At 39.8% G+C, this 26,228-nt stretch overlaps 1 protein-coding gene across 1 annotated transcript in view; it reads right to left on the bottom strand.

Moving 5' to 3' along the window:
- Positions 1-1,542: 1,542 nt before the first annotated feature.
- BMPR2 (bone morphogenetic protein receptor type 2) overlaps positions 1,543-26,228 on the bottom strand; it is a 104,793-nt gene continuing 80,107 nt past the window's right edge. The window contains exons 5-13 of the mRNA XM_064717655.1: positions 26,113-26,204; positions 23,856-24,086; positions 20,849-20,963; positions 19,133-19,293; positions 17,850-17,997; positions 16,758-16,894; positions 13,024-13,196; positions 10,754-12,015; positions 1,543-9,072 (exon numbers count right to left, since the gene is read on the bottom strand). Coding sequence (XP_064573725.1) covers positions 8,822-9,072; positions 10,754-12,015; positions 13,024-13,196; positions 16,758-16,894; positions 17,850-17,997; positions 19,133-19,293; positions 20,849-20,963; positions 23,856-24,086; positions 26,113-26,204 — 2,570 coding nt within the window. The 3' untranslated portion in view covers positions 1,543-8,821. The remainder of the gene's footprint in view (positions 9,073-10,753; positions 12,016-13,023; positions 13,197-16,757; positions 16,895-17,849; positions 17,998-19,132; positions 19,294-20,848; positions 20,964-23,855; positions 24,087-26,112; positions 26,205-26,228) is intronic.

The raw sequence follows: 26,228 nt of genomic DNA, 5'->3' as shown, positions 1-26,228 counted from the left end.
TTGTTTCCAACATTTCTCAATATGTGCATCCTTAACATTTTTCCAGTGCTCATGTGAGCCCTGTCTGGAAATGCCATTTGCTCAGACACTGTATAGTAAATACAGACTTGCTTTCCTTAATCACCTCCCACAGACCAGCTGTCCTCAGGCAGCCTCATTTGTTGTCTTTTTAAAAGAGGCATCAATGATCCCCAAAGCATGACTTCAGCTCAGATCACCATTTGTGGATTTCTCACAGACCTGTGGTACCTGTGGTACTGAGAGCTGAAAGAAGATCCCCTGACATAAAGGAGAATATCCAAGTGTGCTGTTTAAATTCCAGGAATCAAAACATTTCAACTCTTCCCTGGATGGAGAATGACAATGTTTCAGGTTAACATGAAAGGCTGGATTTATAGAAATATTTTGGTATAGTTGAGTTTTCCTGCCTATGGAAAATGAACCTTCTTATCCAATAGAATGTGGTTTGGGTCATGGCAGTGAGCAGATGTGTATAATCTCCTGCACGTGGAGAATTTCCATAACATCAGAATTAGCAAGAAGTAAATAGGGAAAAAGCCCTGAATGGAAACAAATGGAAGACTGACATGGCTGTGTTCCACAAAGTACGTTCCGCAGCTGCATCACTGCTCTGGAACAAAGGGGAATATAATTATTGTTGTTCTATTTTCAATTCCCGTTAGCAAACCAAAAGCAAGTAAAAGTGGTTATTTCTGCAGGGGAGAGCTGGCAGAGGTGTGTATGAGGTCACACAGGGAAAGCATGAGGAGACTTTCTTAAGTCCAAGTAGCTCATGCACCCAAAGAAAAATCGATCAGTAAAATTCACCATTCACACTCTGTTCCTGCAGGGCTGAGTCAGGCTTCTCAGATGCCCTGAGGATAAGGCTCAGCCACACCTGCTGGGGTAGGGCAGGACTTGGCTGCTTTTACTGTCAGCCAAGCCAAAAGTGAGAATTGCTTTTGGGGACACAGCTACTTTTGTCATGCTGGCCTCCACTCCCAGTGTGCTTCCTGCTCCCAGGGAAAGCAATTCCTGCCATGGTCCTTTCCTGTAGCCAAAGGTTTCTAGCTTCACTGTGGGCTGAGATGATTTGCCATACAGGCAGATACTCAGCCATACACTACTTGCCTCAGTTTGTTGTTTCCTCCTTATTTATGACAGCAAGAAATGAAGCTCCTCTTTCTTTGATTTTTAAATCCCTTCTTTCTTTGATTTTTTGAGTTAGTTCTTTGGCCAGAGACTTGCATCACTTATTTGCTTGCAAAAAGAATCACTGTGGATAGAGAAAAATAAATTAACAGTAATTGAGGAGGAGAGATAAATCAACATCCAAGCTGCAGAATGGAGGCCACCAATCTGTGTATAGAGGAAAAGCATCAGTCAGTGGAAATTTGTAGCATCCTTCTACTATAACCCAATCCATCTTTTTCAGTTCAACCAACCCACACATATGCAAGGGGGGTTTCCTCTTCATCTCACTCCTGGAGCATGTTAATACTCATGGCCAATAACGATATGAACAACCAACAAAAGACCATGCTTTTTGTCATTAATATGATCTTTAATAAATGGAATAATGCACCATTTTTACAGCAAGCCTTTTCTCTCAGGCCTAAAGAATAGCCTTTTAAATGTTCTTACCCAATGTCTCTGTATCAATACAATCTCTTTATTTAGGTTTATATATAACAAAGCAATTCTTACAAGTATTCATAGAAAACTCTGTAGTGGCTTTAACAATGTCAGCTTTCATAGTGGCATCCACAGATGATTAAAAACCAAAAATTAGCTTTTTATTTCATACTCACACTGTTCCATGAAACACAACTTATACAGCATAGCAAGGGTATTGCGCAGCTTATACAAAAGAAATAACTGAAAGCAATTATTTATAAATTCATACATGATATTTCCTCAGTCGTTTGAGAGGAAAACCAAAAATACCCGTTAACAAAAGGGTTCTGATGAGACTCCATATTCTAGGATTTCTCCCCCTCTTCCCCCAGAAAAGCTCGCTCAGAAAGTACAGCTCTCTTTACAGTCTTTCATAAGGAAAATGGCAGTTTCACATCTTCTTACTTCAGCCTTTACAGAAGACCAAACCCTAAAAATTCATTCTTGCCATGTTTATTTTCCTCTTATACTGCATTTGGGGGGAAAATAATCAACAGCGATTGTAAAACATTATTCCAGCTTATATAAATGTGAATAGAGCACGCTTTCCTCTAGAGACAAAAAGCAGACAAGAAACATATAAACACAAACCGTTTTAAATACGTTTCAACAGTGTGAAAGAGAGAGAAGAGTCACCAATCAGGAAATTCAAAAGTGACAAATGAGTCAGCTATAACTTGGACTTGCCTGTTTGTTCTTGTGACTTCTTACAAACTACAAAGACCCAAAGACCAGAAACATTAACTATTTTCTGAATAAACAAGACTGAAGTGTGAAACTTCATGATACAGTTCTGAAGCACAAAAAAGAAAGTGAATCAAGTGCTCTAGAAATAAACCTCACACATGTTTTCTGTCTTAAAAACAAGTGAATGGGCTACAAAAGTGGAGGTTTGGGAGACCTTGGAACTAGAAAGTTATAAAGGCTAATTATTTCTGCTTTAAAATCGTTACCAGGTGAGATGCTGTGCCATGATGGACACAGTCCAGTGAAACATCTGCAGAAGCCTGTAAGGACTGGGAAGAAATCCTTCCTTCCTGTGCTGTGGTGTATGCATTGAAGTTAACCAACTGAATGACTTGCAAATTCAAACAATTGCTGATGAAATCAGCAATAGGCTTTGAAAAATGGCTGATGATTACACTAAGAATTAGCATAACTCCAACTAGTTCCTGCTTATTATGCACACGTGTATATTAAACCACAGTGAAATAAACAGAAATGGCTGTAAGAAGTAACTTGTATTAATAATGCACTGCTAACACAGACCTGCATGGAGCCCAGCTGAACATTAAAGGGCCTTGGTGTAAATGAGGATTTATCTTGAACCCTTCCACTCCCACTCCCCCAGTGCAGTCCCACTTCCTGACAAAGCCACAGCTGCCCTGTGCTGACCCAGCTCCACAGCCTGAATCCCCAACTGCAACACCCAGCAAGGCTCAGGAGCCAGGGCTGCCCCGCACTCCCACATTCCACATCAGCTTTCCCAGGGCTAATCCTCCCCAGAAACCTGTAACAGCACAGCCAGCAGAACCCAGCCCCCTCTGTCCACTGCCAGAGGCAGACTCCTGCTGGATTCCAAGAGCACTGGGCTCAGCCAGGAGCCCTGGAGGTGCCCATTCCCTCAGGAATACAGGTGCTGAACATTACATCCATCTGCATTTGCAGGGGCACAAATCTGTTCTTGCAGAAATGGAAGTTCTGCCTCCAATTTTACTCGGTACCGAAGAATCCCCAAATGAGAAAACTGATTTGTTACTCTTTCATGTCAAAACTGAACCTACTTGGGGGATGGGTGAGATCAAAAAGGGATGTATTTCTATAGCTACAGTTTCATATGACAATATAGAAGCCTAAAATGCAATTTGATTTAATGGACTAAAATACTATGTTTAAACGGCAACCACACATATAACTATAGCTCCTACATTAAAAAGCCTTGTAAAAATTATCATGTTTTAAGTGTTTTGGGTTATTTTTTGATCTTTGAGAGAGGTATCTTAAATTACTCAGCTTCAGATAAAGCTTGTCATGTGCATTCCCAGGCTTCTCTCTCTCTCTCTCATATAAATCCATTCCACCCAAACAATCAGTGACAAGTCTGTCACAGGAGATCCTGAACTACTGGACTGTGTGTCACAGTCTGATCCCAGCTTTACTGTGATGCACTATAGACAATTTTAAAATGGCATATGAAAAATCCCCCCCCACATTATACTTTCTACCAGTGCTACCATCTGATGCTGTAACTCACAGAATTTAATCCTGGAACTTACACACAACATACATATGCATCTAAATACACACAGAGTTTACATAAAAATATATATATCTGGCTGCACTGCAATACGTGTAGTTTTTTCACTGAAGAAAGGCTTGAGGTTGAACAAAAATTAGTAAGTATGTTTTAAAAAGAAGGTTAATATAGTTATTATCAGTTAAAATGGGTACTGGGAGAGCAGACAGAAAAGTTCAAATAATCCCAATTTATGCACAATATTGTTGTCCAGTCTATGATCTTTCAAAGACTGATCAATCCAATTTCATTTTACTTTGATGAGATGCTAAAAATCTTCCAATTAGATATCAGATCATTTATATGCTACTGTGCTTGGCAATTATTATTTTTATGGCTTAAACCCAGCCTATTCCAGCAACGGGACCAGCCAACATTTTTATACAAGTAAAAGCTACAGCATAATTAATTTCTAATTTATAGATTAAATATGTCAATTTTAAAATCACCCTAATTAGGCAAGAAATGTCCACAGTAACATTTCAATGGAAGAATGGTTGGAAACTTTTGTATTTTTCATGTAAAGAAAATAACAATCTGAACATCGACACAGTAATGTTGTATTAGTGGATATTTTTTAACATTTAAAAATGGAATATCATTAGAGCAAAATGCACTGAACACTGGAACTAGGGCATATACAATGTATATATATATCTTTTTAAGTAAGTATTCATTACTATTAAGTTTGGGGGCAATAATTTATTCCATACAATTAAAGAACTTCCTTATTCTCCTCTCTGAGGCAGGTAGGATACCAGATTTCTTTTAGAGAAAGCTGACAGGTAGGAGGATGTGAACTTTCTGAACATATTTATGAGGTGGGAGGTTTTTGTTGCTTGTTTCCTGAAAATTGCCAGCATCTATCTTGCATTGTTTTGTGCCCAGTGCACTGAAAAAAAAATCAAAATGTGTTGCCTTTGAAAATCAGGTGATTTTCTCTATGAAAAACTAGAGACAAACGAGTGGCACCAAGAAAGCAAAACAAGAATGGAAATGTTGTTTCTGAAAATATTCTAATTATGATACCATTAGATGGTTTTCTTTTAAATTGGGAATACCTTTACTTGAGCTGTGCAGTGTAAGTGCATCTTGGAGTTTCAAGAAAGGCCTTGGTAACACTAACTGGCTAGTATATCAAGCTGTAAAGCACTATCAGCAAATTCAGGGAAGTGGTGCAGATAATCTGACCTGTAAATACCAATTACAATCTGACCAATACCAATACCAACAGGCATGTCTGTTCAAAGGGCTAGAATTCACAGTCTAAAAACCATGTTACGTTGGTATCTCTGTTACAGGAAACAGAACAAGAGACAATGCATTAACCTAAACAACTCTCCTGCCTTCTGCTAGTAAACCATTTTCTATACCCAGCAAGATGCTGGATTTTGTCTTATACAGACAAACACCAAAACTGTTTGCTCTCCCATTTTACTTGAATTCTCCATTATAAATTACATAACAAATATTCTACTACTGCCTATTTGACAGTGGCACAATTAATAGGTATTTACACTACCATTCTATTTTAATTTTGCTGTATTTATCTTGTCTGCAATATACATGAGAAACTGATGGAAAATGATCAACTTTGATAATTTTCCTTTTTCTGAAAATCAAATAAGCAAAATCATAACTCACAAGGAAATGAATCACATTTGGTTTCCTTGTTTATTGTACAATAACAACCATCCCCGTGTTTGATTTGTAGAATTCTTTCTCTTACATGTATTTTGTTTGGTTAAGGACGATTCCCTGCAGCACGAAAATTCAATTTCATTTAACTTACAGAGATAGTATTCTATGGACACTGGATTATGTGGTGTAAGGAAAAAAAATGGCATTACTAAATTAAACATTAAAACCAAACTTCTAACCTGATTTAATCTGGCTGTGCAGAATTACAGTATTTTGGGACCTACTTTAGAGTTTGCTTGGACTAACCTTTCAAAAAAGAATAGATTTTATCTGTTTAATCTACATTTCCTGATAAATCTGTATTTCCTGATAAAGTACATTTTTCTATCATTTTACAAATTATATTTATCCATGGTAGATTGCACAGCCAATCTTGCTACTAATTATAATTTATTCCAAACACCCTCCAGCAAGTAACAGAAATAGACAAAGGAAAGAAAAAAAGTATTGTTTAAGAATGTTGAAGGAAATCTGCAGAACAACATCTTCATCTGGTATTAAAGTTATTTTGATTGCACTGATCACAAAACAGTTGGATTTCTTACAAAGGCATGGCCTGCAAAGAAAGGCTCAAAGACTGGTGCAATTGTGTCTCAGCAGAAGGAAGCAGCAGTCAGAGAAGCAATTTTTCTCTCCCCAGAATAGTCTGATTTAGTAAGAGTCCTAAATATTGTTTCCAGCCCACATTCTGAAATGCTGATGGATGATACATGCAAGGCAAAGAAAAGTCATTGGGATAGGAGTGAAGAGTCCTCAAGATCACGATCAGTGCTCCCCAAAAAACACCACTATGCACCCCAAACGGAGACTCACAGGAGGCCAAGGAGAAGAGAACCCAGTGAGCAATATGAATAGAATGCCAGAAATTCTGATTCAGGTCTTGAAACCCAGCTGGGCAACTGGCAGGTTTTCAACATCTGGGATGTGAGACTGCAGCAGATGGGAAGCCAGAGAGTGAATTAAAAGTCAAACCAGAAGAAGGCTGTGTTTTTAAAAAGGGGTGATCTAAGTGCATTATACAGGGGGAAAGCATAATTATGCCTCAGAGACGAGAGGTACTATTTGAACTGGTGCTTAAGGAACATAGGGAGCTCAAAATGTGCCTTGTGGCTTGTATTTCTACAACTACACTTACTCAAAGTCTGCATTTATAGTGCTATCTCTTGGAGATATCTAGGAGAATCTAAGAAATGTTAAGAAGTGTTACAAGAGAAAATCATAGCAATCAAGAACAAGCAAGGAATTTTGGGCAACAGCAAGAATCAATCAGATGTAAGCAAGGCATGTATTAGATTGGCTGTATCAGCAGATAGAGAAGAACAGGGTTGGCAAAGTTTACCTCAGGGGGAAAAAATGGTAAAATGGCAAGGAAACAAATGAGCTTAAAAGCAGAGAGCATCTGCTTCAGTCAGCTGAAAGGAGACAGGCTGGGGGAGGCAATTGTTTGCTGCCAGTATCCTGCCACAGGAGTCTGGCAGGCTGACTGAATTGATTTTCTTTCTTTGAACATCACCAGTTTTCAGATGAAGTGATAAATCTTTGCTTGTTACCAAAGACTGATGTGATACATCTTTTTATTTCCAGATAGTTTTTACTGAAGGGTTTTCAATTGGAAAGAATTCTCAGGTGGAAGGCTGTTTCTTAGGTGGAAGGAGGTTCTAACTAATAAGAAAATTATTTTCTTTCAGTAGACAGTAAAACCAATCATTCCAAAAAAAGGAAGGGTTTACTTGAGATAGTGAATAAACAATTTATCTCAATACATATTACATTCACATTCACTGACAGCTAAAATCAATGTGCATACCAACTGAAAGAAGGGACTAAGCAGAGGGGAAAAAAAATCCCCAACCCTCCCCCACAAACACCCATGATTTTAAAAAGCATGCAGTAAACCTTAACAAGATGAATGAGGGCCTCTAAGAACTCTGAAGGGTGGACGAGTTTCAACTCAACTTGGCAACAACATCAATTAGGATGCACCTACCTGCATAAGGAATCAGGCTCATTTTTACCCCATCCTGTCTGTAAGGAGGTACATCAGGAAAGACTTGTGACTCATCACCAAACTGTTTTGTGCCAAGTAAGATCGATGCTTTTTTTCTCTGTGTAAACAAAATATGTTCACAACCTATCTTCACTCAAGCTTTTAAAGTATGACAATTACTAATATTTCTGAATAAAATGTATTTTTCAATGTACATCATTAGTGATCTAAATAAGGTTTTACATAAATACAGGGGGTGAAACTGCACACAAAATAAAATGGAAAAATGGCTGACACTGTCTCCTTACATTTGTTCAACATTTTGTTACTTAGCTTCACAGGCTGGCATCTACTACTATAAAGGAAACACATTTTGATTAGGGAGGATCAAAAGAAAGGTACAGAGCTCAGATTGTTTTTTTTTTTTTGTTCCTTTTTTAAAGCCCTTTCAAGTTGGGGAAAATTCATGCATTGTCACCTCTGAGCACAATGTGATAATGGCAGCTGCTTCAAGCTGGCTACGATGTGCAAAGTTCACTGTCATGACCGGCTGACTGCTCAACTGTCAAGGAAAAATTAACAAATACAAAAATGGGAACATGTGGCAGTTTTAGAAACACACTTTTCAGTAAAGCCTACTATGAACTATAGACTATTGCACATTTCAACATGACACAAGGAAAATAAGGGGTTCAAAAGAGAATACACTTTGTAACATAGAAATATACAGACTAGCTTGTGCACAGAAATCAAAACATGGTTACAAGACACCACTGCAGTCAAACCTGTCTTATAGTCTGCTTATGTTCTTAGTGACCTTAAGAAACTGGTCCAAACTGATTATCAGCAATACTTTTTTTTTGTTACTTTTTTTTAAAAAAATATTTTGAGACCACATCTTTGATACACATATATATATTCCGTGGTCAAAACAGACAGACTTAACTTTAGCGATACTAAATAAAAGTGCAAAAACGTTCAAAAAATAAAACAAAACAAAAAATATGGAAGCATAAGCTAAAAATTTTCTGCATAGCTGAAATCTATTTAAAGCGAGTCCTTGGTAGGGGTTGCTGACAGGAGGAGAAAGCAGTTTTTTAAAATGTCTTCTGCACGTTTGTTTCAAATAACGCAAAACAAAGGTGGGCTTTTGAAGCGCTTCACAGGCAGTTCACCCCTGCGTCCTTGGAGACCATGGTGGTGGCAGTGCCCCCCTCTGCAAGGTACACAGCAGTGCTGGATTTGGGGGGCACTGCCTGCTCGCCGCCGTTGTTGTTGACCTCGCAGTGCAGCGGCTCCGTGGAGATGACCCACGTGGACGGACGCCACCGCTTGAGCGAGTACGGCGTTTTCACACGTTTCTTGATCTTCTCTCCTGAGCCTGATTTGCCATCCTGTGAGGAGTCACCTACTGAAGGGAAAAAACCAAACCAAAACAAGAAAACAGAACAGAAAATAGCATTATGAGGAAGGCGAGATTAGACTGGAGTCCAGGGTTGTTACTTATGTGAAACAGAAACAAAAGAACAAAATCTACAAACACAGAAGCAACTGTGGGGCAGAGGCATGACAGGTGTATCAACTACAACAGCTGCCACTAAAACAAGGGCTTAGATTCTGTTCTCTGTCAGAAATTACTTCACTGAAGTAATTTGTGTTACCTGGAGTGCACATGGGCATCAAACAGGAGAATCAGCATTTGACATTTGAGGGGCTTTTGCAATCATAGTATCTTATGTCACCTGTAATGGGAGGTACAAAAGAACATGGCTACTACAGGACAGCAAAGGCTAACACTTAAATAGTGCAATGTTAGGTCCCCTAATCCTACTCCACCTGGCAAAGCATTTCACCTGAAAACAAAATAGTTCATTCTCTGTTAAGACATTAAGTCAGGAATTGGAATGCTGGGTTGTAAAACTGGCAGAACCAACTTTAACAGTGATAAAACTTCAGCAGTCAAAATCTGATTGTTAAAAAAACTTTACACAATCCCTTCTTCAATTAAAGAAAGTCACTGCAATACTATTTTTTCTTTATCTTGGTAAGATTTCAACTCACATCAACATGTTAAGAAAAAAATGAAGGTCTCCTACTTAAAAGGAAGGCTTAAACATTCCATTGCTGAATATTCAATTACATCTCTTGAAAGATATGTTCTTGTTTGGTTTTCAACCTTTTATTTCCAAATATGCCTGGCATCCAGTTTACTCCACTAGTATCACAGCATCTTCCTGAACACACTCACGAGATTTGCAAGCACCTTTCAAGACTACAGTGACTTCTGGAAATATATTTTCTTTAAAATGCACACCAGGAGGTCTTTCCAATAGCTCAAACAGGCTCAAATCCAGAGGATGTACCTAATTTAACTATAACTACATCATTACATTCTTACTGTAAAAAGGAGAACCCCATTGTAACCTCTTAGACCTCTGGCCATAAAACTCTCAAGGAAGTTTTTCTGAAATAAACTATTACAATCAATTCCTTCTCTAATTACATGGATTAATATTTATGTACATGGCAAACTGATGAAGAATTGCTCTAATTGTTGGAGCTAGGACAGCAAAATAGAAAATGCCTGACTGTCCATTTAGGCTGGGCTAATGCAGTAAAATCAGTTGCTTTAAAATCATGAAGCATAAGTAGTTACTATAATAAATTATTTTAATCAATGCATCTTAGAGACAGCTACACTTGAAAGAATGAGGAAAAGTAAGGAAAAAAAGGTTTAAAGTGCCCCTGCAGAAAAAAAGGACACTTTTCCAATATGCTTTGCAGCTACCAAAGGTAGAAGCCTTGCAAGGAATACTGAAAGTTAACCTAGAGACAGAGTGGATGGGTTAGAAAGAGACAGATTTATTCTGTGTATGTAGAAGGATGATAGTGATCTAATATACTGGAAATGATGGAGACAGGACTGTATCAAAAAGACAGAAGTTGCGCTGAGGGAAATTACATTTATATGAGATTTAATGAGTATGCTTTGAGGAGAAATGGGAGACAGAAAAAATTTCTATCTGAGCAGATATATGTAGTTATTAGGTAGAGAGGTGTCAGGGAAACCGTTCAGCCCTGCAGGCACTTACACTGCATACTACTGCTATCCAAACTACTTGTGGCTGACAGATCCAGCGAATTAGGCCTCTGTGCTCGTCTGCTCTGGGTCTGCCCAGGATTTCTCACTACACTCTGGATGCTGGCTGCAGCAGTGTCTGGACAGGGATTACTGTTGTTGTTGTTGGCGTTCGTTCGCCCGTTGTCCAGCGGCCGCTCCCTCCTGTCCACCAGGCGGTCCAGGACACCTTCGTCGTGGCCGACCTGCTGCTCCCGCCTCAGCAAGGGCTCGTGCTCGTCGGGACTGGAGTTGATATTCAGCCGACTGTCCTCACCACTGAACTGGTTCTGAAGCATTTCCTGGGCCCTCTGCGCCACCGAGCTGCTGCTCTGGCCAGAGGGCACCGTGCCGTTGGCGTACTGGGCTGTGCCAGCGTGAGAGTTCATGCCGTGGCTCCTGCCGGCCACTCCGTTCATGGTCACCGTCACCACGTGAGGCTCTGCAGCATTGATAGTGTTCATCTTGGCTACGCCTGTTTCCACTTGCTTCAAGTTTGATTTGTGCTTGCCACCGAATTTTAACCGTGGCTCCTTGGTTGAATTTTTGGTGTTTAGAGGGAGGCTAGTGGGCCTCTTCGGCAGGTTCTGCTGCTTGGGTAGAGGATAGACCTGAGCAGCTGGCACATCCGGGATCAAACACGCCTGACCGTTGGTAGCTTGTGTGAAGTCCTGCTGCCCTGTCACCTCTACTGCAAGTTTTATCAGTGGGTAAAGCAAGCTGGAACTAGTGCTGCTCAGTGGATCTGGCCCACTAAACTGCTTAAGTGAATGCTCCATCAGATTCTCATCAGAGCTTTCTTTCAGGTTCTTATCCACTTCTTTTGGATCCAATTTATTTGTCTCCAAGTCCTCCTCTGTTAGCTGCAGACAAACAGGGGTGGGCCCACCCGGCTGCATGACATTTGCAGTGTGTAAATTTGTTTCATCCGAGTAAGGCATTTCGGAGATGGTGGTCATGCCGGTGCTGGGAGTGAGGCCAGCTGTATTGGTGGTGGACAAAGTGGTGACACTTGTCTCGGGACTGGGGATGCGAGCTTGTGCTTGCTGCCGCTCGTAGTTAATGGAATTTCTATTCTTTTCCCCTGAAGTCAATGGTGTAGTGGACATTGAATGTTCAGAAGAAATGTTCTTTACTATGCTGTCAGTGTGGTGGATTGAATCTTCAATGTAGGAAGAGGAAGAATAATCTGGATATGGCCTTATCTTTGATACACGTCTGTGATGCGACAGATTCCTTTAAGAAAAAAAAAGAGGTATTAAGAGTATATATGTAAAAATCACCTCATACTATAATGCCTCTCATTTAACAGTCTTTCTGTTTATTTTCACGCATAAACTAAGGATAGACACTGTACAAACTGAGGTATTTCAGCAACTTCCTTGAAAAGAAAATTGGTTTTACTAGGGCAAAATTTCATTATAGATGTTATTTCCTAGGAGAACAGTAATGTTCTATTTGTCCAATATGCTGTTTGTCCAGTTGGCAAACAACTGCTAAGGTTCTGCTCTAGATGAAGAGAAGCGATGCTGAAGAAGGTCAACAAAAACCCAACAGATTAAATCAAGAAAGTGATTCTGGGGAAATGTCACAAGGTCCTAACCCATGAAAATGCTACTATTTTGACAATTTAAGTATTTTATGATTTGAACATAACATTTTTTTCATGACAATGAACAGTGTCATATACAACAACATTATTCTTCTCTCAAATCTGGATTTCTAGAGTACACTATTAAGCCCTGAAGTCAGCTCTGCAAATTGTCATTCCCTCTGGATCATATATAAGCAGACAACATGCAGTACTTCTCTTGCTGAGGTCAGAAGAACAACTTAAACAATGGCCCTGCACTTTGTTAACTGAAAAACTACAGGTTTGAGACTTGGTAATTTCCTGAACTCACACTGACTGCAAATTCACAGTTTTTAAAGCAGAACACTTTAAACAGAAGTTTGATGCATCATTTAGCACGTGTACTTAAAGACAATTCACTTTGTCACTTCCCATCATGGCAAGCCTGCTGGGACAGTTTGCCTAAGCTCAATTTAAAAGGCCCCTCTGTGAGAAATACAGTTGTATACATAAAAGGTGCCTGAATTCTGGGGACACACACATATGCAGACCAGGTCATGTAACACACATCACTGAATGGGGGCAGCAAGCTGTAGCTTCTGCCCTGGAGTGAGCCAAGTGCTGCATTGGGCATTCCCTGCTGTCTAAACCCAAATGTGCTCTCCTCTTACCTCTCATTTTGCATGGCAGTTGACATAGGATTGACTGTTGGACTAACTGATTTATTTCTCTCCCAAATCATCATGAGCTCTGCCATTCTCTCCTCAGCACACTGTGCTGTTAGTCGAGCTTCTGCATCTTGATCCCAACAGTCTTCAATAGTTTCTTTAAGTGACCTCACAGCCTGCCAGGAGACAAAACCCCTTTAAGTTATTTTACCTTTATACTGTGCTTCTATTTTACTGTTTTATGGCAGCATTCTGCATGCCTGAAAACAGTCACAAGCTGGTGAAAGACAGAAACAGAAGATACACAATTTTATTCAAAGCTAATTTAACCTAATACTAGCAATGTGCAATTTAATATTAACACACCTCACATACACACTTCAACTGGGAAGACACTTAGCAAAAGCTACATTCACCAATGTCCACACAACCTTCAGCCAGCCCTCTGATGGATGCATGCTCTGTGCACTCTCCTTGCCTTATGAGAGCTGTGTACTAAGGATTGCTGATATTCTGGAAATGATGCCATGGTTATTCTCACAGTTCTGCTAATGGTCACTGCTTTGCTCCCCTGCACTGTATGTAAATAACAGCTGCGCTCACTTCATCATCCTTGACCTGTTTACCACAGTGACATCCAAATGTCTCGTAAGTATCAATGAATTTGTCTGCACCATGGGAGGGGATTTTTGTTGCACTTGTTTTACAGGTGGAGAAACAGAAACACACACGTGTTCCTGGCATCACACTGTGGGATGAGCTGTACAGTCAGGATTAGAGCTCAAGACCTCCAAAACGTGCTGCCATATGCTCAGGGAACTGGAGAGGAAACAACTGAGATGACGAGCACTGAACACTCCTGTTTGCCCTCTATCTGGAGGACAAAAGCCAGGCACACATTTCTGGGCCCCTGCTGCCAGCCCATGGCCATGGAGAGGATCTGGTCTGCCAGCACAGCTCCCATCCACAGCCCAGCTTTAACTTCCCCAGCACTGAGGACACTGAGTGCAGAGTCCCAGCTGGGCACTAAGGCATTCAGTGAGTCCTGCTGGCTGGCTGTGTGCCAGAACTGCCTTGTGCCCTGCTGGCAGTGGAAGCCAGGACCAGCTCTCAGTAGGAGCCAAGAGCTCCTCGCCCACGGAGCGAGCTCCTGGCATGGCTTGCATCTGGCAAGCCCTGCTGCTTGGTGATGCAGCTCTGGCTGCACAGGTGGGGACGAGCTCCCCCCCAAGCAAACCTTCCATCTCCCTTCCCACAGCAGATCACACAGGGGATAAGCCAATACTCTCCTCTTGGCTCAGGCACATGAGTCAGGGTACTGGATCCATTTTCTCTCCCACAATAAAATGCCTTCATTCAGCTTTTAGGACTTGATTTTGTCACCATTCAGACTAAACCAGTGGATATCCTAATCTCCTGCCTTTTCTCTTTGCAAGACTTTCCAACCAGTGTTTAACTGAATACTGTCTGTCCTGCAGCAGATCCTTTTGATGTGTTAAGGATCACTAAAGGACACAGCAGTGACTGTACAGACAGTTATCAACACTGGAGTTCTTCAGCATCACACTTACCACAATTATGTGTTTGCTATTAATTTCAGGTTGAAAGACAACTATGCTAAAATGAACTATTTACAAGTACCAGCACTCATCAAAAAGACAGAAGGGACCACCAGAAATTTGCATTATTCTATTATTCTGCTCATATCCTTCAGTGCTGACCTCTGAAGCCAAGCGTGGCCCCACTCTGGCACGTGAGACAAGAATATAGTAACACCTCAACACAGCTTAAAGCCTTTGAATTATTTTATATACATCCTCTGCTCAGGTTCTTACTTTATACTATGAAAAACAATACTGCTAATCGAGGTCTGTAACAACACAGATGCTTCCAGAAGCACACTAAGACTGCATAGGTAATCACAAATGAGGATTCCAAATCTTTTGAGTATCTTAATTATGGGATTAAAAAAGAAAGCATTATTTTTTATTTGTATTTCTCAAATGAAAAGGACAAATGCATTTGTTTCAAAGATGAATTTGCATGAAGGTATTACAACCCAACATAACAGCACAGCTTTAAATAATGGAATAAAGTCTTTTATGCCATGTATTAGATACAGGAGGTTAGGATGCGGGTCCAGAGTGAGGTTATCTGGAGCTTAATTTTCTACACTATCTGCTCTAGAGTGCTCATTCAGATATTATCCTAAACTGGCATAGGGTGGAAGAAGTTGTTTGACCCCTGTGATTATTATTCTTTTCTCTTAAAGCAATGGTGTAGATCAATTCTTGGAGCTGGAGTTATCACCATTTTGATTATACAAAAAAAAAAATTAGTAACACCCCAAAGAATGTGCTAGGCATTTTAAATATGGGGATCATCTAATAACGCTGGAGCCTATCAGCTTGCTAGAACATAATTAACATTTAAAATGGCAGTCTGCAAAACAAAACAAATCTTGAACTGTTTCAGTATTAACTGTCTTCAGAAACAGCTGTCAAGCTTGGTTCTTCCAACGCCACATTTGCCAACCTGGCTATAGTTAAAACAGCTGTTGTTTGATTTCCTATATAGTTTGGGCACTGATTTCTCTTTTTTCCTCTTCCCCCTTTGCCCCTGAGGCTGGGTGGCCAAAGTGCGCAATAAAAGCACCTCTCTTGGAAGCTCTCAGCTGGGTTACAACATGTTTTACTGCAGTGCACCTCTGCAGTCTATGCTCCTCTGAAAGCAGGCTCCTACCTATTCACACCAGGTGAGGCCTTGGGCTCCTCCTGGTCTGCACAGCAGCTACAAACTTATCAACCACCAAAGCCTCTGAAGATTGAAGGGCATCACGTCAATATGGGAATAACAAGAAGCATTTTTCTAAATAACAGCCAAACGCGGCATTTTCACACTTGCAATTCAGCTGTGTTGCCTTGTATCAGGTGGAACCCAGTCACTGTTTGCACTGCACTTTGCTTGTAATACAAGACAAACAGCCCCCTCTAAGCCAAGGGGATTCACATTGCCTGAACTTTGCTGCACATGAAAGCAAGCACAGACTCTCACCAGAGTTCAGCTGACTTGCTCTAACTTGTTGGCCCACAGCAGCAAGGTTCTAAGCCATAGCTACACTCACTCAAAACAACAAGCAATGTTATAATGTTTATAGTCTTGAAAAAAAATTGCAGATCAAATGAAGCCATATAAAATCTTTTATGTAGTTAAAATGAAATTATTTCTAGAAGCTTTAGTCTCTGCAAATCTTGAGGTCTATACAAGTTCAAAAAAGTTTAATACAATGTTTACCAATTTTAGTTTTGGAAGAGTATACTGATGTTTTTGTCAGCTATTTTAGTTGGTATCCTAGTTCAGTTTTATTAGTTTATAAGACGTCAAAAGACAAAAAATGGCTTTTTGTTTCTCATTCAGCACACAGAGAACACATGGGCACTTCATGCACAATGCTACAGACAATGTCTGAAATTAATGTAACAGGTTATCTTTGGTAATCACACTGCAGCATGCAACAACAACAATAATAGTATTTTTCCTTGAAAGAAATCTGTCTTTCATGTCAATAACTTTTAAAAACTGAATTCAGTATTTGAGAAGTCCATGCAGAAACAGCTCTCAATCCTTAAATACTAATAAAGAGGAAAAAAACCCAAAACCTAAAGAATTGCTTTTAAGAAATGAGTACACCCTAAAGCTGGTTAAATCACTATTTCTTTGAAAATATTCTCCCTCACCAGGCTGTTCTCCTTCCATGCTTCAGGGAATTTTGGTCTTTGCTTCTCTCTAGACACCAAGACTTGCATATCTTCAAAAGTGGGATGGTTTCCGACTTCAGTCTGGAAAGCCATCTGGTACTCTGGCACAGATTCCCCTGTTAGCAAAAGAAAGAAAGGAAAAAAAATCAATCACAGATTAAAAGGCAGAGCAAAGGCTTTCAGTTGATGAAAGGCATTATCAAAGTTGCTGTCTAACGAGATGTTCCCCACTTTCCCCAAAGTCTAACGTCCAAAAAAGCTGAATTAACTGCAAATGAATTAAGTGCTGTTCAGCAACCTCTCAAAGGATAGCATCTTGAGACTGTGCTGGTTCAGTGGCACGTTTGGAATGTCTTTGGGGCCTGAAGATGACACCAACTTTCTGTGAAATGCCACTGACTGATGATGTTCATGCACTTCGTTTGGGAGGAAGCCCAGCAGGATTACAAGCCTCTGCACACCAAGAACAGCTGTTTGACTGCAGAGAGTATGCTGCATTTCAGATCCATTCTACATGCTGGAGCTTGGGCAGAAGATGGTGCATGTGGCACCAATCTCATGCGTAAATTTTAAGTCCACTTCCTTTTTGTTTATGTTACAGATAGGGAGGATTTCCCTAAATTTTCAATGTCCTATCATAAACAAAAGTACAACTGACTAAAGGCTACATGAAGTCATAGCATGTTTTCATGGTGACAAGTCTGAAAGACACTTCAAGCACGTCTATCAGTTCTCAGAACTGGAAACACTGCCTTTGCCATCAGCCTAACTCTCAGTGTTTTTAAACTCTGGACAGTAATACTAACAACAATAATAATGCTCAAAAGGCACCTAGCACGAGGCCTGCGAACCGCCTGAACAGGTCCTGCCGAGCCTTCGGGCAGCAGCCACACCTCGCCCCCAGATGTCCTGACAAGCACCACCTCCAACACTAGATGGCACCGACTCAATGGCAGAAGCAGCTGAGGGAACGGCTTCCCTTCTCCATTTTCACATGCTCGGGCTCAGGAGCAGCTTTGGGTGCTGGTGCCACTTCCTACTGTTACGGCTTTCTGCAGTTCTTTTCCTTACCTGGGAAGAGGTCTGTACATCTCATGAATATCTCCCAGTAGATCAGGCCCAGAGCATACATATCTACTTGTTTCAAGGCAGATTCACAGTCCCTCAAGTTCACTGCTCCTTCAAGCACTTCTGGGGCCATGTAGCGGATTGTACCGACCTGGGGAAACATCACATCAGAGCTTCACATCAGGAAGAAATTTCCAAATTTAATTAAGTTTTTTACTGCCCTATTCTGCTTGGTATTCTCTACAGTTAAGGAAAACACAGCTCCTTCCTAATCAATGTCCTCAGTTTCTAGATTCTTATCAGTCTAGTCATAACAAAACCTTTCCCCTACACTGTCACTGTTTTGTATGTACCAAAACAAAATTATTTTGTCCCTTACTTAATGTTCTCAATTGAAATATGATATAGCTGAAGTGTTTCTTGTTCCAAGTTGTTTTGTTAAACACCAAGGTATGTATCATAAGGAAGAGGATCCTACTGAATAAGAAACTTTTTCTCTATTCCTGGACTGTCAGGAAGGTTCCACCCTACAACTCCCACAGTCAAAGGTTATTAACAGTCTTGCAAGATACCTAGGCATTTTCACTTGGATATGTGGTAGAGTAGAGCACTTACTTATCAGTACTTGTATGGACAGTATCAGGACAGTATTTTGTCAAAGGACTATTCTACAACCCTGAATTTTAACCAGCAGTTTCTCCGTTTCTTTTATCAGTATGGAAAGATCTAGATGGAGCTCTTCTGCACTAGGTATTTTCAATTTAGCACTGATTTCTAAGGGAGAATGATTAGCACTGTGTAGCATGTTCTTTGAATGATATACGAAGTTTTTCTGTAAAAGCACAGATAACAACTGCACTGAACTATTAGGCACCCTTTATTTAAAACAGCCTCACTGTATTTCAGTAGCCTGTATCAGATGTCAAGCAGCAGATGCAAAATGTGGTATGTCACCATTTCAGAAAAATTAACACCAAAACCAAAAATTAAAAACAAAACCCAAGAATGTTTGGTCTTCAGTTAGCATTTGCAGTACAAAACCAAAGGGACTTATACCACATAATCACAGAGAATGTGGCAACCAAAATTACCTTGTGTCTTCTCGTATCTCACACAGAAAATTCAGTCTGCCAATCTATCACCTTTCAAAATGGCAGGTTTGTGATGAGTATTTTGAGAATAAAACCAGTTTCTTCCTGGGGAGTCTTCAGCCCCTTCTCACCCATACTGCATTCCCCATTACAGAAATTGTACCAGCTGAACATTCATCCAACCATTGTACTCACCTCACTAATAGCTGCATTGTCTTCCTCACCAGGTCGTACCAGCCTGTTCCCAGTCAGCTTCATGGAGAGCCCAAAGTCACTGATGACACAGGTGCCATCGTTCTTCACCAGCACGTTGCGGCTGTTCAAGTCACGATGCGATATTGCAGGTTTGTAATGCTCTGTTTGGACACACACAAGTGCTTTTACCATTTCAGCAATTCCACTGCTTGGCAAAATGAATGAACCTTGTTATGTCTGCTCAGCTATTATGAATAAAGAATCACTTTATTTTTTAGAAGGCTAGTGTTTTTGTTTCTTTACAATGAGCTCCAGAGGAAGCTTCCTAGAGAAAACTGACTGGCACCCAGAGTTTCACTGTATCTATACGATATATTAGGCTACTGCCATACACAGTTCTGATGTTCACCAACACTCTTCTTCCCAAGGGGTATTTCAGCACGACTTTGGCAGTGGAGACATTGTACACTTAAACACAGACCTGCTGCCGCAGCCCCCCACAGCCATTCCAAATACTCTCTGTCACTTCCACACTCCTGTGTCAAATGCAGTACCAACTATTTACATTACAATTGGAATTATCACTGGCACTTATTCAGAAGGTATGCAGACAATATTATTCCAGAGAGTCTGAACATGTTCATCTTGCAATGGATCTGACCTTTTTCAAAGAATAATCTCAGTTGTTCCTATTTTTTATTTATTTTGTTAGTAAAGCAGTCAGCAGTACAGAACTCGTTTTAGTGTGGAATTTATTCTACTCCATGTGTTCCCTCCTAGCATTCACAGACATTGGCTGTCTCTCCTTTATGATAGAAAGCTTACACGTTTTCTGGTTGCTAATGGACACACCTGTCTGCACATCTCAAAATGATGAAGTTAAGATGATAGCTGTAGCTTCAATGGCACATAGGAATACTGATTTGGGTATTTTCAGCACTTTTAATAGCATCTTTAGTTGTCATTCTTTGCTAGTGCTCATGCTTAACATTTGAGATATATAGGTTGAAATTTTAATCCAAACATTAGCACCTCAATGGAGATATAATGAAATCAGCCTTTTATTTACTGCCAAAACCCTAACATTTCAGTGCCAGGCCATATTCTGCAGCTCAATAGATCTCAGAATATCTACTTTATAATTATGATACTTCAGCTGCTGAAATACTGGGTGAAGCATGCATGCAGACATAGATAGATCCCAAGCAATACATTGTCACAGCTAGTACTCTAATAAAGTACCAGAAAATCCAGCAGTATTGTTTGTACACAGCAAAGATTGGGCTCAAACTCTCAAACAAAAATCCAGAGACATGATAAATAAAACTACAGTGGGGTTAGAATACTTAATTTGACAGCATACGGTTCACACACAAACTAAAAACTGCTTTGGTGATTTCTGAACTGCAAAAACAGACAGCACCTCATCTGTTTACCCTCTGCCAGAGAGGCGGGCAGTGCTTCAGCTCTTCAGTAACCTGTTGCCATGATACAGCAGCACTGCACAGCTCTGCCTCCTCCTGCCTCTCCCACCTCGGACCCAGGGCTGCCACACAAGGGCCACAGAGCCGCAGCACGGCTCCCAAGGAGGGAACAGAGCAACCTCTATCTGCACTCATCAATTCCTACTCACAGTAGCATAAAAGAAAGGCTGGAATCTATGACTTGACAGAAATAGGAATATACTGAGATCTTTGCATCCCTTCCTGGCCTTACCTCCTCGAGGCAGCTCCGTGTGCAGGTACGCCAAGCCCCGCGTTATCGAGTGAGCCAAACGACACGAGCTCACCCAGTCACTTGTGTGGAGACTCAAATATTTGCACAAAGAACCCTGAGAAGAACCCCAGAAAAAGACAAAACAAAAAAAAACACAGATTGAAATCATTATCCAGTAGAATAACTCAAAATCTTTTGGAGACTCAATTTTACCCACTGCTTCTAAAAGGTATAAATCTGTAACTGCTTTTGAGTTTACCCACACGTTTTAAAACACAGCATTTGACCGAAGTCTCATTCGAGTGCTGCCATTTCGTTTCTCTAAAGTGAAATATGAATTTGATCATAGAATAGCAGGGACTGCCTCTAGAAAAAATGATATTAATTATAAAAGTCTTGTTGCAGAACAGAATAAAGGTAATTGCTGACGTAACAGCCTGGGTTTCTAAAATGTGGGCTTTAGACCATTATTCCTTAAGCTTTGTTTTTTTTCTTGGCTTAGTGGGTTGACATTTCAACCCTTTCTAATGGAGGCCACAGGACTGTTGTCATAAGGTGACTGGCAAATATTCACTGTATTAAACCAGCTTCAAGATGTTTCTGCTGCAGAGCCTGCCCACCACTCGATGTTTTTTAAGCCAGCTGAAGTCTGTGATTTTATGCTTTTAGTGAAGTTAAAATGATAACCAGGAAGACTTTTAGTCAAGATTTAGAGGGAGATATATTTGTATTTAAGACTATCTTGTCAGTCATGAGTTACACATTAAATTGGGGATATTCGTTCTGACTTTAACTTTTGATAAAAGTGATATTTTTAACAACCAGAGATTCTATTTGTGTTTTAGAACACTTTTACTCTTGTTCTGAAAAGACAAGAGTGTCTGACTACTGGGGTGATAATTCTGTGGGTATTACATATTTCCCACCACGTCATGCTTTACAACTGACTCCCTTACTGACCTGCTACACCTCCGAGTCCCATCAGAACAGCATGCTGATTGATAAATGCACATAGCATTCCTTTTACTTGCCTATTTCCTTTGGTCTGTGGGCATGTTTGGAAAAAAACAAAACCTGGCTCAAACCTATCTGTCTTGCTTTCACCAAGGTAACACCAAGAACAATTTTCCGTGTAAAAATGCCCTGGCTTGTGTGTTCTTATTTTCAGGAAGGAAAGTATTATGAGGGAGAATGATGTTTTGGATGGGGAATATTTCATCTGCACATCTTGTATTGGTTAGTCCTTATTGAAATCAGATTTATGGCTCCAGTTTGAACACTGGAATTCCCTTCTAGCAGGGCTGCCACAGCAGGCCTCCTTTTCTGCTGTTAACTCCACATACAACAGAACATCTGCTCACTAAAATACAGATCACACTGTGCATTAATTACACCTGCTGTGCACTTTTTCCAATGACTTCCAAACAACAGTGGATTGATTTTAGACTAATCTTGCTGTTCTTAATACCACATTGGGAAGGAATCTGATAATATGAAGTCATAAGCTTCATCTGTACATTTAATCAGGTCATTAACAGAGCCTATTTACATAAGCAACAAGACACAATTTTCAATCAAATGACATTTTAACTGAAAATCCTTTCATTCAAGAAAATAGCAAAACCAGATTACCTCTGAAGACAGTTATGCCATGCCTCCTAGGAGCAGAATACTCCCTTGATTTTACTTAACTTTCATTTTATTACATGAAAACATGCCAGCTTTGTCAGAATCGCATGCTTTGCCACTGTCCATCTGGTATGGGCACAACTGACCTTTTTCATGGCCACTTCCAGTTTCTGCAACCTCTTCTTAGATGCCTGTCTTGCAAGCTGACCTGATAGAGTGTGTTCTCACTGAGAAGTTTCAGTTAAGTCACTTTTTATATTTGTGCTTTGCTGCCTTAAGTTTGTATATAGTGCACAAGTGTGTAAATACATACCTATGTTTAAGGCATGTATTTACATGAGTGCACTTAACTTGCAATACAAGCATATGCACAGAGCCTAAAAAACCCTAAGACTGGCCATCATTACTGCTATGTAGCACTGTCCTGCTCCTTTCTGCTATTCAAATAAGCAGCTGTTGTCCTACTGCCTCCATAAAAGATCAGGCTTCAGCCATTCCCTTCACATTCTGCAGGAAACACAAGTTTGCTTACTTGAGACTAAAAAGCTTGTTAAAGAAAATTATTTAATGGAATAACTAAGGTTCTTTCCCATATACAGGCAAAAAACTCCCCCAAAATAAATTGAGACACCATTTTTTGCACTTTCATACATATATCCCCCACATACATTTTATGATTTTTCAGGAAAGCTAGTCACATTTATACTGAGTATTTTTTAAATGTTTCTGTTTCTGTATATGTGTGTACACACACAGAGCATGAAGTTCCCTAATCCATGAATTTGAGAAATACAAGCCTTCAGTTAGCTGATGAGATTTGAAGGTTCTGGAAAGTAAGGCTGTCTTCTTAAGACATGTCCTACATCATCAGTATATGCTACAGAAAGCTTTAAAGAAGATACCAGGATAAAAAGTCACCATGATTTATAGTACCATAAAGTCATTTGACAACAATCTTGTATCTATTACATTTCACTGTAAAAAACCCCACTATTTACAGCTATTGAGCGATGTCATAAGACAGAGATAATGTCTTAATATTAAGAAGTTTTACATTTATTAGATTACTTTTACATAAAAACAATTCTTCAAATTCTGTCATTGAATAAAGACAAAATTGACTAAAAAAACCTTGCACCAAAACCAAGACCAAGTACTCCAGAGCTAGGAATTTGTAAGACTACATTTGGTAGCACTAACCAGGAAGTCTAAAAAGGTATTACAGTAACCCACAATAAGATCCATTAAAACTGTCATTGATATGGATTATTTTTACATTACTGTGCAAGAGGCACCACCAAAACCTAAAGTACATCCTTTTCATGTGGCTATTCTTAGGATTCTTAACCAAGCTGACTGATTTTCTTGAAGCACTTACATTGGGGTAATATTCCATCACCAATAAATATTCCATCCGGCCGTCTGCAGTGAATCTCTCATCCCCCACAATGAAGCGGGCGATGTTCTCGTGCTCCATCAGCGGAATCCTGTAAATGTTCCTCTCATTGACAAAGTTCTGACGATTGGCAAAAGAAAAGACTTTCACAGCAACTGGGCGCTCATCTAGGGAACCTTTGTACACTGCTCCGTACCGCCCCCGGCCAATCAGCTGCAGAAAACAGAAACAATTGGTTCACAAAACAACAGGTGAAGACAAAACCCGAGTTTTCACTCTACAAGAATTGTATGCCAACTTTTATCCTGACTTACACTGTAAGAACAATGAAGATAGCGAGTATTTTGTAATGAAAACCGGAATTAGAATAGAATGCTTTCATAGAGGCTATTTGAAGTTAGAAACCTCAGCACAAGCCAACATAGGCTTTACTAAATTGATTTATAATCTGAATATCCAATACATATATCATAAATAATCTATTCAGTACTTTTATATACAGAATCAATAAAACACATGTGTTTTGTGCTGCTAATTCTCTTACAACTTTTGCCTACTACAGATTTATAGCTTTTATGTGATCAATTTCATTTCACTCCAGAAATCACAGACTTTAAGGGAAATATTTTAGGTTTAGGACAGTTTGTAAGTTGTACCTTTCATGTTAGTAGTGACAAAACATGCATTTGCAGTGCAAAATAGATGCCAAAAGAGGAAAAAAGATTTTAAAAGAAGGAAGTAATTAATTCCTGACTACCTGTGAATATTTATTCTAGCCCCCACTATATTAGACAGTCTTCAAGAATGGCCTTTCACATCTCCATAGTAACTGCAGAACAAAGAAGTGATCTCCACTCTAAGCCAAAATGCAGGACCACCTTCAGGAAGAGCCCTCATTTCTAAAGCTCAAAAAATTCCAACTACATAAGAATTTAAGCACCTATTTAAAATAATTTTCAGGAAGACCCATACATGAAACTGTAAGGATTTCATGAGCCATTTTTTAAACTTTTTAAATACTTACAAATAGAGGAGGAAGAGAAAACAGAAGGGATAACAAAAGCAATGTTTCTAAAGATTATAAAATTGTCTTACAGGAACGTTTTCAAAAATAAAGTATCATTTAATTGAGAAACTTTCTGTTTCTCAGTGCTTTGATAGCACTGGGTTGCAAAGCAGCAGCAAGTCAGCTCAAGGTATGAATGTGCAATGTAATCTACCCACAGAAACGTCCAAAGGCAAGCACAGATTAAAACATTTGTCCCTGTGACTGGAGGCAAGGGGTCAGCTCCTGAGGATACAAGAAGCAGGACAGAAGACACCGTAGCATTTCTCTCTACCAAGTTTCGGACTTGGAGAAAGTCACAGCTTTCTCCAAGTCTGCATTATCAGTACAAGTGCTTTCATCTGGGGCTTTGCACACTTCTACAAAACCCACTGTTAGACTCTCCTAAACTCTGCCTCAAGTCCTTTTTTGGTGTCAGAAGACACCCAAAGTTCTTTGCTCATCAGTGCTGTCACCATTAGAGCAACTCACACTGCATGTCTGCAGTCTGCATCTCCAGGTGGGGTTTCCACTGGGAAAAAGAAGAAAAGCACCACTCTGCATCTCAGTCGTTCTACTCATGTTTTCGTGGCTAAAAGGTTTTAAAAATTCCATATGCTATATCAAGCATACCAACTGGAAGCATAACATTTTGCAGTTTTGTGATGATATCTCTAACACCAAGCTGAGCAGAAAGTTCTGGTTGGCCTCTAGTTGCCATGGAGTTGGATAGAGCCCCACAGGGAAGAATGACTTCACAGAAATGCACCATATACTAAAATATACTGCCCTATGTGCAGTAAATTCTATTTTCCAAGAGTCTTACTAAAGAATTTTAAATTCCTACAGTAGGACACTGTATTAAAAGCAAGCAGTGTCAAGCAAAACAGATGGATCTTCTGATGCAATGTTGAAATATAGCACCTTCTAATTTTCCCCACTACCTCCCAGGGTTTCTTATTTTGTTCTCAAGGTAAAAAATGTTCTAGCAAATGCCAACAACATTACTAAAAGAATTAGACAAAATGTACCTGCAATAACCCTTTTTTTATTTTAATTTCTTCTTGAAGCTGTGATTTAGAAGCAAATATTACAGGAGCACTGATACATTCATTTCTGTAACTATGCCTGGGATATGACCACAAGCATTATATTAAATAAAAATAAAGATTAATAACTGAGTTGAATATTTACCTCCAACAACTTTAGATTATCCAGATCCAATGAGGGCTCTGATGCCGCTGCCTCCATCATGTTCATACTGTGCAAACCTTGTTTACGGTCTCCTGGGGGAGAGGGTGAGGAGGAAA

This window comes from Zonotrichia leucophrys, chromosome 7 (assembly GCF_028769735.1).
Source record: "Zonotrichia leucophrys gambelii isolate GWCS_2022_RI chromosome 7, RI_Zleu_2.0, whole genome shotgun sequence".
Taxonomy (NCBI): Eukaryota; Metazoa; Chordata; class Aves; order Passeriformes; family Passerellidae; genus Zonotrichia; species Zonotrichia leucophrys.
Note: the sequence above shows the minus strand (reverse complement) of the source record. Positions and strands in the feature narration are given on the sequence as shown.